At 44.8% G+C, this 15,049-nt stretch overlaps 1 protein-coding gene across 4 annotated transcripts in view; it reads right to left on the bottom strand.

Annotated features, from left to right (window-relative positions):
* Positions 1–15,049, bottom strand: part of TSNARE1 (t-SNARE domain containing 1) — a 1,594,453-nt gene that overhangs the window by 485,302 nt on the left and 1,094,102 nt on the right. For all 4 annotated transcript variants that reach the window (XM_069621720.1, XM_069621721.1, XM_069621722.1 and 1 more), the window contains 2 exons: positions 11,640–11,714; positions 10,099–10,155 (listed from right to left, as the gene is read on the bottom strand). In XM_069621720.1, coding sequence (XP_069477821.1) covers positions 10,099–10,155; positions 11,640–11,714 — 132 coding nt within the window. The remainder of the gene's footprint in view (positions 1–10,098; positions 10,156–11,639; positions 11,715–15,049) is intronic.

Raw genomic sequence — 15,049 nt, forward strand, 5'->3', positions numbered from 1 at the left:
CTGTAGATGCTTGAACAACAAGACACACTAGAATTGGATGCATATAGAGGATACTGGAGTCAGCAGGAGCCAACCTGTTTTCTTGGCAAGTTTTTATTGTGCAGGTGGCAGAAAGAGATCGCAGCCTTTCCCAAAGGTCTAGCACTGACGCCCAAACAGGGAATGTTGAAAAGGAGCAGGGTTCCTTAGGGGTTTTCTGCGCTAGGATGCAGGTTAAGGCATTCTATTCTCTAGTTACAAAGAGGGCTCCAATGCCTAGAGATTCCACAGTATTTCTACACAGTGTGATGAAAAGGCACATATGTAATGCCTCAGGGACAATCCAACCCACAGGCCCCTGCATGATCAGAAGACAGGTTAGCAAAAATAGGCATCCATGGTAGTGACCCCAGCCTCTGTGCCTAGGTCGCTGGCGTCTCTAAAACCCTCGGCAAAATCAGATCGTCCCAGACCAAGGAATGGCTGAATTTCTAATTTCTGCAACAAGCTAGTCCTGCTGTTTATCTAAGGGAAGTAGATAATTATATTCATCAAAAATGGATTCAAACCTAGTCGGGGAAATCCACTGGTCAGCTAGGACACACTGAACAGATTTCAGGTCTGATGACAGATGGCAAATGACCAGTAATGCCACTGATAACAGCTTCAGTGTAAATAGCACCAAGATTGATACCATGGTTGCTAATGACATTGAGGTGTGCCAGAAAACCTGCCTGGTTCAAAAGACCTAGGTCATCCGCACACGCACAGCCTTATGGTGCATCGGCTGACGGGATCCACCGTCTTTGGTGTTATGGCCCTGTCTTTGGAAGAGAAATGACCCACAAAAATTAGAACATCAAAAACGGATGTTTCGTACTCCAGCATCTGTAGCCCAAATAAAGAAACTGAGGTCCACTAACTCATGTGGCCCCATGCATACACAAATGTTCTACTCAACCACAACAGCCCACCTCTGCACTGCCCATTCCCTCCCCTACTTGACCTAGCCTTCTCATCTACTCTGCTATCCCTGCAGTATTACCTATAATCCCCTGGGTGCGTCCATCAGTTGTTTTCCAGCTAGGTTTCAGCTTTATAAATCCCGAAGAGGCATACAAATATACCTATTTCTTCATATCATTGGTAATTTGTATAGCACCCGATATGGGAAACCTGAAGGCACGTCAAGGATCTCTCGTCTGGGGCTGAAGCACCAGTGACACAGTCAGCAGTGGCCTTACAATATCCTCATGTGCTTGTGGACAATATTTACAAACCAGTCTGTATCCGTCTGTATTTCAGAAGAGGAGGGAAGTTTAGGTGAAAGAACTCCATTAGAAACATACACTGCATGTGAGGTCAAAAGCGCCATGCCAGTGATCCTTTTAAATCATTCCTTTCTTGGGCAAGTAATTGCCATAGTAATCTTTTAGATAGCACACACCACAAACTGAATGAGTGAGTGTTATATTTTCCCTTGGCGCAATTTCTAAAATGTATTGGATATTGGAAGGGTAGGAAAGTAGGCTGTGGTGCAGGTTGCTTGCAGATTTCTTTAGCGGACCTTCAACTAATGAAACCATCTCACAAGCTATGTAAAGTAATTGTCAAGCACACGCCCACTGTAAAGACAATGGCAATGTGTACACCAGTGGGCTTTTGTTGATGGCATTGCCCCACCACCCTAACTCTAAAGTCCTAGAACTTCTGCAGCTTTTATTCCACTTGAACAGTTGCAGGTAGGTATGTCTACGTGTGCTCTCATAACACCATAGTAAAATGTTGGTTTTGTGGAGCACGCATACATAATGAGCTGCCCTAAGGACTGGAGCACAATCAGGATCACAGCTAGTTGCTTCATTAAGACTTAGATCCACCGGAGCAAACCCATTTCTTACCAACTGCTTCGCTTGTTTGGCTTCAAGCCTCCTGCATGCCATCCAGAACGACCGCCACACGCATTGTGCCCATTAAAAACTGTCCGTTCAGTTAAGCAGGACATTTTTCTTGATTGTGTATCATGAAGCAGAGAACAGTTATATCAAGGAGGCAGTTCATAGAGAGTAGCAATGAATATTGAAAAGAGTCTGCAAACATTTTACAAATAAAAATCTAATACAGGAAGAGGATAAAAAAGTTGAATGTCGGTTGCACTGAATTGATGGCTACCTCAAAGGAGGCCTGTAGGATCTACTTCAATAAACAGGTAAGACTCCAGTGACTTTTAATGAGTTTTTATTTGCAGACGGCTCAATGCTCCCTCAGCTTCCACAGTTCACCTTCAAACGTTTCCCTTTTCCTCCATCACACCTCCCCACGTTCCACTCCATTACAATCATAACATTCTCTCCGCCCGCACACTGAACTGAGCGCCAGCACCGACATAATAAGAAAATCAATGAGAATACAAGACATCCCCCCTCATAAAAATAAAAACAAAGCAAACCAACTACAACAAAACAATTTGTAAAGAAAACGTATGACTAAATATTGCATTCAAATAATTTCCAGTTCCTGAAAGAGTCTTAAAGGTATTCTAAAAGGTTTCTACCAATGTGTTATTGTTCATCATCAGTTCATGACAGTCTTTTGACCATGCTGGAAGTTTCCTAATCCTACTCCTCGACACACCTGTCTTCTTGTTCACATTATCCACACCCATTCCTGTGGACACAACACCATGCTCTCCTCAAACTTCTTTGCCTTCCACTTTCTTCTTCAAATAATTCAACAGCATTCATCATTCTTTCCTCACTCCTCACCGTCTCCCCTTGCCATCTCCACTTACTTACATGATCCAAATTCAATATAGAACCATTCTGGATCCTGACTGGATTCTTGAATACTTCTAGGACTCTCACAGGCTTGGAACTCCGACTCTCCCTTTCTCACCATCATCCCCTTCTTTTATTCTGACAAAATCACTGGGTACAACTCCCATTCTGCAGGACCTCCGAGTCTCCTTGTAATCAACACTCTTATCGTCATTGATCTTTAACCTCCTATGGTTTACCCATACAGGATTCAATACTGTATTAGGTACCCTACCACGCATCAACTCGAATTGTGATTTGCCTGTATCACCCCTAACTGATGTCCTGCAGCTGCACAACTTTTCTTCTAAAGCCTTTTCAATTGACATATTGTTGCTTAAAGCTTGTTCCACGGTTTCCACAATTATTCTGTTACATCTCTCCACTAACCCATTGGTTTTGGGATGATACTTGGCAGGCAATCTCCATTCAATACCTACCATTTTGACAAAATCCATAATTTCCTTGCTTCTGAACTGCACACCATGATATCCTTCCCTTCTGAACAAATGCTGCACGAATCTAACAATTTCCTGAGTGTCCATTCTATTTACCAATTTGATCTCCATCCACCTAGAGCAATAATCCACCATGACAATTAAAAACTTCCTTTCCTTAGCTAAATTATCACAGGGACCCACAATTTCAATACCAATTCGCTCCCATGGCCGTTCTGGTTTATGTATGCCAGGAGGTGCCGTTTTCAATACTTTGCAACTTTTATCACAATTTTGGCTAGGCCAACAACATCTCAAAATCTCTCTACCATGAGATCAACTCTAGGCCACCAATACTTAGAACGAACATTGCGTTTGGTTCCCGAGGAACCCGGATGCCCTTGATGGGCTTTCTCTATTAATCCTTCTCCCAAACTCTGGGGTGGTGTTAACTTGTCTCCTCTCAACAATAAATCATCCTCCAAGGAACATTCATCCTTAATTTCCCAGAATTGAAGACACTTTTCATCTACTAATCTCTTTTCAGGCCAACCATTTCTAGTATATTCAATGAGTTTACATAACACTTCATCACCTTGAATTTCCTGAATCCACTTCTCTCTCAAAGTGACTTCCAAGAACACCTCTACACCTTCCACATCTTCACTCTGTACTACTATGTCGAGAGGCAGCCTCGAAAAAAAATCAGCTACTTGGTTTTTCTTTCCAGGAACATATCTCACTTCAAAATGATAATCTTGTAATTTCAAACTCAGCCTGGCTATCCCGTGAGACGCCTTACACATTCCTCTCACCAATAAAACTTCCACCAATGGTTTATGATCCGTACAAACCACAAACTTACTTCCCCATACAAACTTCCTGAAATAAATCACTGCCCACACACAAGCTAGCATTTCTCTCTCAATCATAGAATAGCTGCTCTCAATCCCTGTAACTGCTCTCGACGCATTACATACAACTTTTTTGCATCCATTTTCAGAAATGTGTGAAAGAACTGCTCCTAGGCCAACACCACCAGCATCTACAGTTATTTTTGTTTGGCTCCCAAACACGAATCCACCTAGCTCAATCGACTCACATATGCTTTTCGTAATGCATTCTGCTGACTTTTCACACTCAGTATCCCATTCAAACTGGTCTTCCTTTTTAAGCAACCTTCTCATAGGTTCTGTTATGCTGGCAAAATTCTGTACACATTTGTTATAGTACTTACAAAGACCTAAAAATGATCAGAGTTCATCTTTACTCTTGGGATCAGGTGCCTCTTTGTTAGCTCTCATAGCCTCCAATTTAGGTTTATACCCCTTGCCATTAACCAAATGTCCTAAATATTCAACTTCTGCCTCTTTAAATTTGCACTTGCTCTTTTCTAGTTTCAATCCCTTTTCATTTAACCTGGACAACACACTAATCCCTCATCATGTTCACGTTCCCATTTTCAAACCACAATGATAATGTCTTGATAAACTAATGTGCCTTTAACTCCTTTAAGTACTTGGGTCATGACCCTCTGAAACACTGCAGCCGCAGAGGCCAGACCAAAGGGCATCCTCTTATACCGGTACAATCCAAATGGCGTGATTAACGCAGTGAGGTCTCTACAGTCTTCAGTAAGGCTAATTTCATTATATTAATTAGATAAGTCAAACATGGTAAATGTATCCGCTCCTCCTATGCAATATAACATCTCTGAAATGATGGGCATGGGGTATTTATCTACAACTATGTTATTGTTCATGTCTCTGAGGTCCACACCAATCCTCAACTTGCCGTTCTTTTTCACCGCCACCACAATGGGGCTTACCCATTGGGATGACTCAATTTTCTCGATCACATTCTCCATCTCAAGTCTGTTTAGTTCTTGTTCAACCTTATCCGTGAAAGGTATAGGTCTAGCTTTGTTAGGCGCTACCGGTCTTGCTCCTTGCCTCACTATAATCTTGTGCGCATCATTTATTAATAATACCAATAGCATTTGGAATACATCATTGTTGTCTTCCTTTGCGTTATTTTCTAGTCCACTACTGTTGCTGCTCTCTGCTAACAATACTGGTTCCTTTTCACAGGGTCCAGTCGAATTCGCAGTGCTGCTTGATCTTTCCAACCAAGCACATTCCCACCCCCTTTTTGGCCACATCAATTTTGACTTCTGCCTGGCGATCCTTGAATTTTACCATGCTCTTAAACCAACCAGTGATGTGAATTTTCGACCCTTCGAATCCTCCAGGATTTTTGATATCTGGTGAATGTATCTTCGCTTTCAGTCCTTCATACACAAACCTTTGCCATGTTTTGTTTGTTATTATGGTGCATGGTGAGCAACTGTCTTTCATGACTGAGCATTTTCAATGCTCCGCTAATAAATCACATTGTGGACACTTCAATTCTCATTCCGCAATTTGCACATGTCTGATTTATCGCTGCATAGTTTCTTGAATTTGCATAGAGTCCCATTCTGCCACATTTAAAGCATTTGTCTTTGTCTCTACCTTCATTCCTGAACCAAGGCCTTCTCATGTTACTCTCGATTTCCTTGTGGTCTTGTTCTCTAGGCTTATAGTTCCTCTTGTTTGGATCATCCAATCCTTCTTTTAATCTTTTACTTCTAACCACGCTTACAGAGGAGTGCTTTTCTGATTCTTGTACTGGCTTAGTCATGCTTTGTCCGACACTCAGTTTGAACTGCTTCCAACTTTTTGTTTTTCATCTTTTTATTTTAACACAAATGCTTGTGTTCTACTATTTTAGCTATGGCTATAGCTTCTGGTAATGTAGGATTGCCCACCATCCACAATATATCTTGTATCAGCAAATCTTTGGTGTGTATAATTATTTGGTCTCTGATCAACTCATCCAGTGTGATACCTGTGCCAAATCGGCAAGTTTGGGACAATTGTCCTAATGCTGACACATATTCTTCGATCGATTTTTCCTTTTGTACCCTTGTGTAAAAATGTTATCTGTTTATTGCTACATTCACCTCTGGTGCATAGTACTTGACTAATTGTCTTAATGCTCTCTCATACTCATCTACATCACCTGCCTCATCTCCCGACAACTCGGGCAACACTCTATACTTCTGCTGTCCTTCAAGGCCCAATGCATGTAACAGCAGCAACTTCTTTTTTGTGTTTTATATGGGCCTTGTTAGAGATCAATTAAGAAGAGAAAAAAAAATTGCATACTGTTTGGAGGAAGAGCTTGACTCGTGATGATTATCGCCTGTCTTACATCAAAATTTCAAACGTTGTCACCTTATCCGATGCTTTGAGGTCCTTTACTGTAATATTTCTTCAATACGGCTTTCTCTTGTTGCTGGAGTGCACGCTGAATTCTCAAATGCCTCAAACTTGTGATGTTTTCTCCCTTGCAGTCGCCGCTGCCGCTTTACCTACTTGTGGGCTGCAGTACCCTATGATGGGTTTGTCCAATGACTCAACTGATGGATCAGCACAGAGGAAGCTTTTTTCCTCCGGAGCAGCTATCGCTTTCGCTTCACACGTGGGCTCTTTCTCCCTTTGCCGGGCCGTCCTTGTCGCCAAATGTAGCATCTACTTCAATAAACAGGTAAGACTCCAGTGACTTTTTATTAGTCTTTATTCGCAGACGGCACAGCGCTCCCTCAGCTTGCACCGTTCACATTCAACTGTCTCCCCTTCCTCCGTCACACCTCCCCACGTTCCACTCCATTGCAATCATAACATTCTCTCCACCCGCACACTGAAAGGAGCGCCAGCCCGACATAACAATAAGAATAATATTTGAGAATACAACAAGGCCATTCTGGGTTGGAGCACAGCACGCAAAATCAGATTGGTAACAAAGGTGGCCACCTGGCTTGGAATGCTGCCAGCTCTAAAATCAAACCACAAGGCCTCTCGAGTTGGAGGGCAGCACTAATTTGAGACCACACACAAAAGGGTCCTTCTTCTATCAGGATCAAAGAGCCCATGGATGGAGAGCGCAGATAACTTACATTCAACCCAGTGGTTGAAGTGTACGCAAAGAAGTAGTGGAACTATGTTCCCTGCTGGCCTGCCTCGTCACCCACAAACCCCATCGCCACGCCCCCTCCCACATGCAATCCAAACCCCCAAACAAACATGCCTGCTTTTTAAGGGAATGTTTAGTACAGTGCACAGAAGTGCACGTTTCAACTTATTCCTACACTTTTATTTTAAAACAACCATTCTGGGACCGGTTCTCTTTAAAATAAAAGTATAGGAACAGTCAAACTTAAAAAAAACAAAGTAGAGGAGCAACGCCCCCAACCACTTTGACCTCTGATTCAACCAGGGGAGGAGCAGGCATCAGATTTCTGGAGCCTACTTGCATGTTCCGCAAGGTATAAAGCTATGCATATACATTAATTGACTCCCCATATACTATGCTTTGATTAGATCCCGCGATAGTCACTGTCATTTCTATTTACATGCAAATAAACAACCTTTTTCGGTGTGGTGCATCCAGCGACTGTACATTATGGAAAGTGGAGGGGTAGAGCAGAGCAGTTCCCGGTTTGCGAATCCTTGGCAAGTACTGTTCAGCACCAAGATCAACGAGCAAGGACAAAAGCATTGAATGAAGCCAAACTGCTTTAAAAACAATGGCGTTCTTCTCAAGATAAGACCAAGTGCAGGCCCCTCCTCTTGGACGTGTCACGGCATCACAATGCAGACGTGGGGAATTACCTGCATTTTGTCTGCAATGAGGAAGCTCGAACCTTGCTCAGTGACTGGTCCAAGTGATTGCAAGATAAGAACATCTCGAAGAGAGATATGTATGTTACAAAAACCCCTGCATCCGTCAAAGGGCATGGTCCCCCTCTGTGGTTTGAAAAGGACTACAAAGTTGCATTGCAAGAGAACACAACATCCTCGTTGCCACGTTTAGTACAATGCTTTGGATTAAAATAGTCACAATATAAGAAAATACCTTTTTGATACATGTTTAGATCTGCAACCCTATGAATATAAGCGTATGTCGATGGCTAGACAGTACGTACATATAGACAACGGGGTTCCGAGTGACATCTGCTAGACAACGAGAGTGAAGTTCGAGCTATGCATCCAGAACCCCGAGGTGGAACGCACCCCATTGTAAACACTGACCGATTTGGAATGATATGCTGTGTAAGGCCCAGCGCGGTCCCAGGTCAGATGTGTACTCAGCATTGGCCCTTCCTGATTCACGGCGGGCGCAGCGTCCTGCGTCTCACGTGTAAGGGCGCCTTGGGTAGCTAGGGAAAGGGCTGTATTGTCCTGCTGTGACATCATAACCGTGGAACATGATGTTTATGTTCTACTGCTATGAAGTCGCAGCAGGGTACTGCATTCAGGAAATATCTCCTGGGTTACCTTTAAATAACTTATGGTTTACTGCATTATACAAACCTGCTTCACCATAAGACTCATGAAATCCATTCTTACATGTCACACTCCTGCCCCATCGCCATGTTCTCCGTTCCACTCTTCCATTGCAGGACTTGGACATTAATCCTGTACCCTCTTCCTCGCTCCCTCTCAAGTAACTCTCCTTCCTCTCAGGTCTCAATTCCACTTCCTCCTGCAGCACACTGCAGCAACCCTGGGACCCGCTTGCAAAAGGTGTACATGTCTCTACAGAGCACCAGCTGAAAGCCGCTCATACATGGTCAGCTTTGTGGTAGGATTGCTTTTATGGTCCGTTCAGCTTTTTCACTCTAATAGCCGCTAGTTGACAAGTTGAGTGTGGGCAATACTGACCAATAATCACACTTCTCTAGTTCACGCCACACACTGAATTTCAGACCGGTATCTACGTTTAACCCCTGTCTGGCCAGAACATGCTGGATTTAAGGGGCGGATATGAGGCCTCACTGCTGCCCAACTCAACGTATGCAATCCCTGGCACACTCTCCACTAAGCTATCTCTGTGGCGCTTTATCCCTCCCCTCCACACTCAATCCCTGAAACACTTCAACCAAATCAATGTGCTTGTCCTTATATTTCTTACGCTTTATACATTATAGAAGCTAACTTTAGGGATGCTGGGCTATAGAACGTCAAGTAAATTCAGAAGCCATGTACCCATATGCAAGACTGGAGGGCTGCGGCTAAGCCTCCCCCTGGGACCACCATGTGGATGACCACGTTCAATCCCCTGGACAGTTAAACAACTGACATGCCATATTGGCTCAATTTGCAATCAAAATGATATAACCCGGGCAAAACAGGACTGGGAAGAATAAGAGGTACAGTGGGGTACATGCTTCTCTAGGACACGTGAAGACTTGAACTCCGCCAGGGCAGAAGATGAAGAACCAGAAGCCGGGGCTTCCCGGTCTATGCCCCCAGACTTTAGAACCTCCTCCCCATCAACACCAGACTGCCCCCCTCACTTCTACATTTCAGGAAGGAGTTCAAGACCCTCCTCGTTAAGGAATGGCTCTTCCCTAACACCTAGGTCTACACACCCTCCACACCCTACCTAGCCTGAAAGTGGGTGATCGGCTTCCACCGTCCCTCCCCAGGTTTCCTGGAGATCCCTTGCCCTCCCACTTTGTGAGTACCTACTCCCCTGTATTTATTGATCTGCTTCCCTCCCTGTGTAATTCCCCCATGACTTTACAGCGCTGCCTTGCTTCCTGAAGTTAGGTTTGTGCTCAATTAATGCAATAATAATAATAATTATCTCGCAATTTGTGTTCTATATGTCCTCTGAGGAGTGAACAGTGTATTCTTACCCAGGTGTATGTTCAGACCAATTTAGTTGCGGATAAAAGCGCTATAGGACGCCAATGTGGACGTCTCTTGCTGTTCTTATGTTTGTTCTCACTGCAGGGAAGTGGTAAACATGCCTACCTGTTTGCTGCTTTTCTGCCCAGTGGGAAGCAAGGACTTTGATTTCTCTGCAATTTTCTGAAAAAAGCAACAAACAAAAAAAGGATATAAACGTACCGTTAAGCACAGACTGCCTGCCACGTTTGCGCATATTAATCGCTGCTCTTTCACAGTAACAAACAAAAGATGTCCCAACTGAGGAACATGCTTCTGTGGAAGCCGCTTTTGCAACTGTTCAACGTTATCTGAACTTTGGGATTTGACAGGGTTTCCAAAACGCTAAGAGGCCCTTAGAAATGACAATTGCGCCTGTGCGCCTACAGCTGCTGAGGCCGTGACTAAGCTGGGCACGCGCGGCACTAAATGCCCGCGCTAAATCTGGCGCCGCCATGTCACCGGAAGGGGCGTGAGCGTGAGTCTATGGAAAGGCAGATGTTTTGCGTAGCACCTATATTTACATAAGTGATATGGAGCGTTGCTCACATTTAGGTCACAGTGAGCTTCACACCAGATGTTGTTATTATTCCCAGAAGCAAGCATGCTTTTACACCCCTCTCCCTCCCTAATCCCCCCAACATAGAATAGGATTCGAAGCAAGAGCTTCCTTCAGTGGGTGGAAAGGCGAGTCTAACGCGAGGAGCTCGTGGGAGTGGTGCTATATGAATACATAGAACGTCAAATGAGAGGGCAGGTCCATTAGGCTGCATTAAATGAATACCATTGCAGTGAGTAGCTTACAGGGGGGTTTGATGTTGGCACAGACCAATGCCGCGCATAAGGACGGGGCATGGTACCACCAAACCAGTGCAGGTTGACTGCAAACTTTCTCACCACTGGCGGGAGCGCAGCGCAGCGCAGCTTTGCCGCTTTTGCAGGAAATGGCTAATCCCACCAGTCATTGTGGGGGAAACCACAAGTGGGACGGTGGCCGCCCGAATCGACCCTTATACATAGCTCTCAACCATTTGTGTTACAAAGCCTCTTAACAGACCCACACATTTCCAGGCAAATTCCTGGATGTAAATGGACTTTGATGGCACCCCTGTCCTCTTGGGGCACACCGCAACACCCATCCTGAGTTCTTAAGAAGAAAAGGAAGTGCTCTCACCCCAGAAGCCACCAGTTTATGGTCACGGCATCACCAGTACAGAAGGTAAATGTTAATTATTTGTAATATTGAAGAATAGTGCCACAAGCATTGAAATATTGATGGGATGGCCGATCTAGGACGTGGCACTCTAGAAGACTGGATACATCAAAACACTAAAGCGAACGAGCAGTTGGACCCCACGCGCACGCTAAGTGCATTCAAAATAAGTGCTCTGTAACTACTTATTTTTTCTTGTAATGGGAGGGGGGGGGGAAGAAACCACGGAAGGTGGGAAATTTTACCTAGAAAGAAACCCCACCAGGAACCTAGGAGAACAAGGAAGTTTAAGCAAGTTCTGGAGAGTTACAGAGTACATGGAAATGTCCGGACGGGTCTAGACAGGCACGCGATCCTCATATCGTGACCATAACACATGCCCAGCTCACGAGCCCCTTCACCACTGGTAAGATACCTTTTGCACGGTCCCGTAGCGTTGGATGGCATCCGACAGCTGGTTTTTCAGCCTGTCCAGCTGCAGTCGATCTTGCTGCCGGGGAAAGAGAAAAGGGGTTTTAAACAGACGAAGCCGTATCATATCCGTATCACAGCCTTCAAGGCACAGTGCATGGAGAACCAACAACCTTAAGGCGGACTACCACCAACAAAGGAAAACAAACAACCTTCTAGAGTTGCAAGACTCCACTACTAAAAACCCAAAGAACTGGCCATTGGGCGCAACCTTTCGCTGTCTCCACAACATCCACCAAAATGATGTAATAAAATGAGGATGTGATTATTTAAAATATGATAACATTTGTTCAAAGAGTTTGTCTTCATCAAAGATACACAACAGTATTTATAAAAATAATATTCATATAAATTGACTGCACTACAATACGAAAAACCACTACATAATCATATACAATCAGTTTAAAAGCTCATATTACAACTGCCCACAATTATATAATCCTACCCCCTTGAAACGTTCTACTCTGTTTCTTAAACACGTTTAGCAAATGCAAAGTGGAAGTGTAAAGGTCATTTGTTTATTGGCAGCAGAAAGAAAATAAAGCCTCACCAAATTAATGGATTCCAAAAGAATGTAAGCGGGTGAAAGTATATGCTAAGAAATGACCACAGGGGACAGTAAAAAGCAAGTGTGTGCAGGTGTTGACGCACACATTGGCACAACTATATATACTTTCAGAAGAATCCGAGTCGCTTCATTGCCACCGTGAGAAGGCAGTGGTAACAAGTTCAGGAGTACTCTTGTCATACACGATGCAGCTCTTGGGAAAGTCGAACAAATTCCTTACCTCTCAGCAATGTTCTTTCTGATGGTGGCTACTCCCACTGATTCCACATCACTGATATTCTATGACAGCACAGCTGTTTAGAGACATTTCCACATCCAGGCGGTGCAGCGCGGCTCTGACCGACCACACTACGCACTGCACATAACATTGGGGCCAGTATATATTGAGGCACAGAACCTGGTGACTTTAGTTCCACCCCTTTTCCCTAGCATTCTGACCAGCAGGGACCACAGCACCAGAGGTGTTCTAGCTATCCGGCAAGTTGGAAGGACGATGAGGAATCCGTGGGAGGAACATCCATCAGGAAGATTATTCCCAAGAGGTGTAATTTGTTCTTCTAATGGATTCCTTCCAACCATAGATTGCTCATATATGATGGACTCTCATAGCAGTACGTGCATCTGGAGGTGGGACGAAAGCAAGGGGCTACCACCTAAACTAGAAAGATCTCGAAGCCCGCCATGCCGAAGAGGGCATCCTGCCCCGAAAAGGAATTCAAGCAGTAATGTTTGGCAAAAATGTGCAGAGAAACCAGCGTAGGCGCTTGGTAAATGTCCAAGAGACACAGAGGTTCATTCAGGTGAAATAGGCGTCCCTCCGACTGGGAGAGCAGATCCACTCTCATCGTAAGGTGCCAGGGAGGGTAGCTGGACAAGCCCAGTATCTCTGTCTAACCGATTATCTGAGCCCAGTCAAGAGCATTTAAGATCAATGTGGACTCTGAGGAAATTTCCTGGTGCAGAACTCCTCACACTTCCAATCAGGGAGCTTCACAGTGGGAAACAAATCACATCCAGGACTTCCTGGCAGAGCTTCCACTCGTGACAGGCTGAAGTCTGTGTGCTCAAGGCATCCGCCATGACATTTTTTTTTGTTGAAAGGTGAGTGGAGGTCAGAGATTTATCATTGTCCAGAGCCCAGAACCACAGTCACATTTCTTCTCTGCATAGGGGTAAGGACCCCATACCACCATCTTACTTGTTGAGATAGTTTATGTTCACTGCATAGTCTGTTAGAACCAGCACAGACTTGCCTTTTACAGCAAGTTGATGTAGGCGTTCCTGAGACTGCAAAGAGAACCACAGTCCCCACACTGTCAGATCCGACAGATGAGCGCCCCAACCCTTTAAAGACACATCTATGACCACTGTTGCTTGAAGCCAGCAATGCCGAAGCATAGCACCCTTTAACAATTTGTCTCACAGGGACCACCATGTAAGATCAAGAATCATGATTAGATACCAGCAGAAAATCAGACATATTCCCCTGCAATTGAGACCAGTGGCAAAGGAGGACCCATTGAATTGATCTCATGTGTAGCCTGGCCTGTGAGACCACCAAATTGCAGGAGGCAATGAGATGCAGGAAGCGCAGGCTGAGGCAGGAACATGCCCCTGGAATTGAAGGGCTTGTGCCATCCAAGAGACGTTTGCCTCTCAGTCCTCGGGTGGAAAAGGTCTGTCCAGGTGAGTGTCGAAGATCACGCCGATCAAACCGAGGGACTGAGATGGCAAAACCTGAGACTTTTTGGAAGTTCCGGGAAAAGCCCAAGCTAGCTGTGCAACCGAATGCATGCGCAGAACAGATGTGCCGATGCCTGGCCTGGGGAGGGACGCTGCACACGCATGTCATACAGGTAGGGAAAGATATGAATACCTCATCTCCTGATGCAAGCTACCTCCACTGCCAGCAGAGTTTGGTCAAAACCTTAGGTGCCAAAGAAAGACCGAACGGAAGAACTCTGAACTGGTTATAATGTTGGCCACAACAAATCTGGGGTCCTTCCTGTGTTTCACATGAATAGGCACATAGAAGTAGGCACCCTGAAGGTCCAGTGACAGCAACCAGTCCTGAAGACCGAGGGCACGAAGGATCTCGGCTAGAGATACCATCTAGAATGTGTCCTTGAGCAGATACAGATTAAGCAGCCTCAGATCCAGGATGGGATGTAAACCCCTGTACTCCTCCTTAACCAAAACATTAAATTGAACATTTAATTGAAGAAGATCTGTTGCCTCATTTCAATCGCGCCCTTCGCTAGAAGCTGACCGACCTCCTCCGAAAGGTAGGAGGGTGGTGCATTGTATGAAAGGGAGGCAATATCCATGATGAACGACCTGTAAAGCCAAGCATCATCTCTGGTGCAGGATCATTCCAAGCATAACTGGGAAATTCTCCCTCCCACTGGGTACTTGTGGAAGAAGTCCCTTTCACAGGGGTTTTGTAGCTGGAGTGGCTGAGGGTACTGTGGAGGTGGCAACTCAGCCTCTTGGAATGGCTCTGCCCTTAGGAAAACAGCAGCAAAGTTGCTGCCTACTTGAGGGAAACAGACAACTCTCACAAGGGGTTAGGATGCTGAGGGTCAAAATCCTAGACCTGTGCTGGGTGGCACTGAGGGTTATTGGACAGCCAGACCTGAATACTTAGCTTTTGCTTTATATTATTGGAACCTCTGCAAGGAGTCATCGGCTTTAGCCCCATTTAGGTTATGTCCGTCAAATTGCATATCCAGGAGCTTTACCTGTACATCTTGTGCGAACCCCAAGGTTCTCATCCAAGAATACCT

The sequence above is a fragment of the Ambystoma mexicanum genome, chromosome 5q (assembly GCF_040938575.1).
Source record: "Ambystoma mexicanum isolate Mex_15411 chromosome 5q, UKY_AmexF1_1, whole genome shotgun sequence".
NCBI lineage: Eukaryota > Metazoa > Chordata > Amphibia > Caudata > Ambystomatidae > Ambystoma > Ambystoma mexicanum.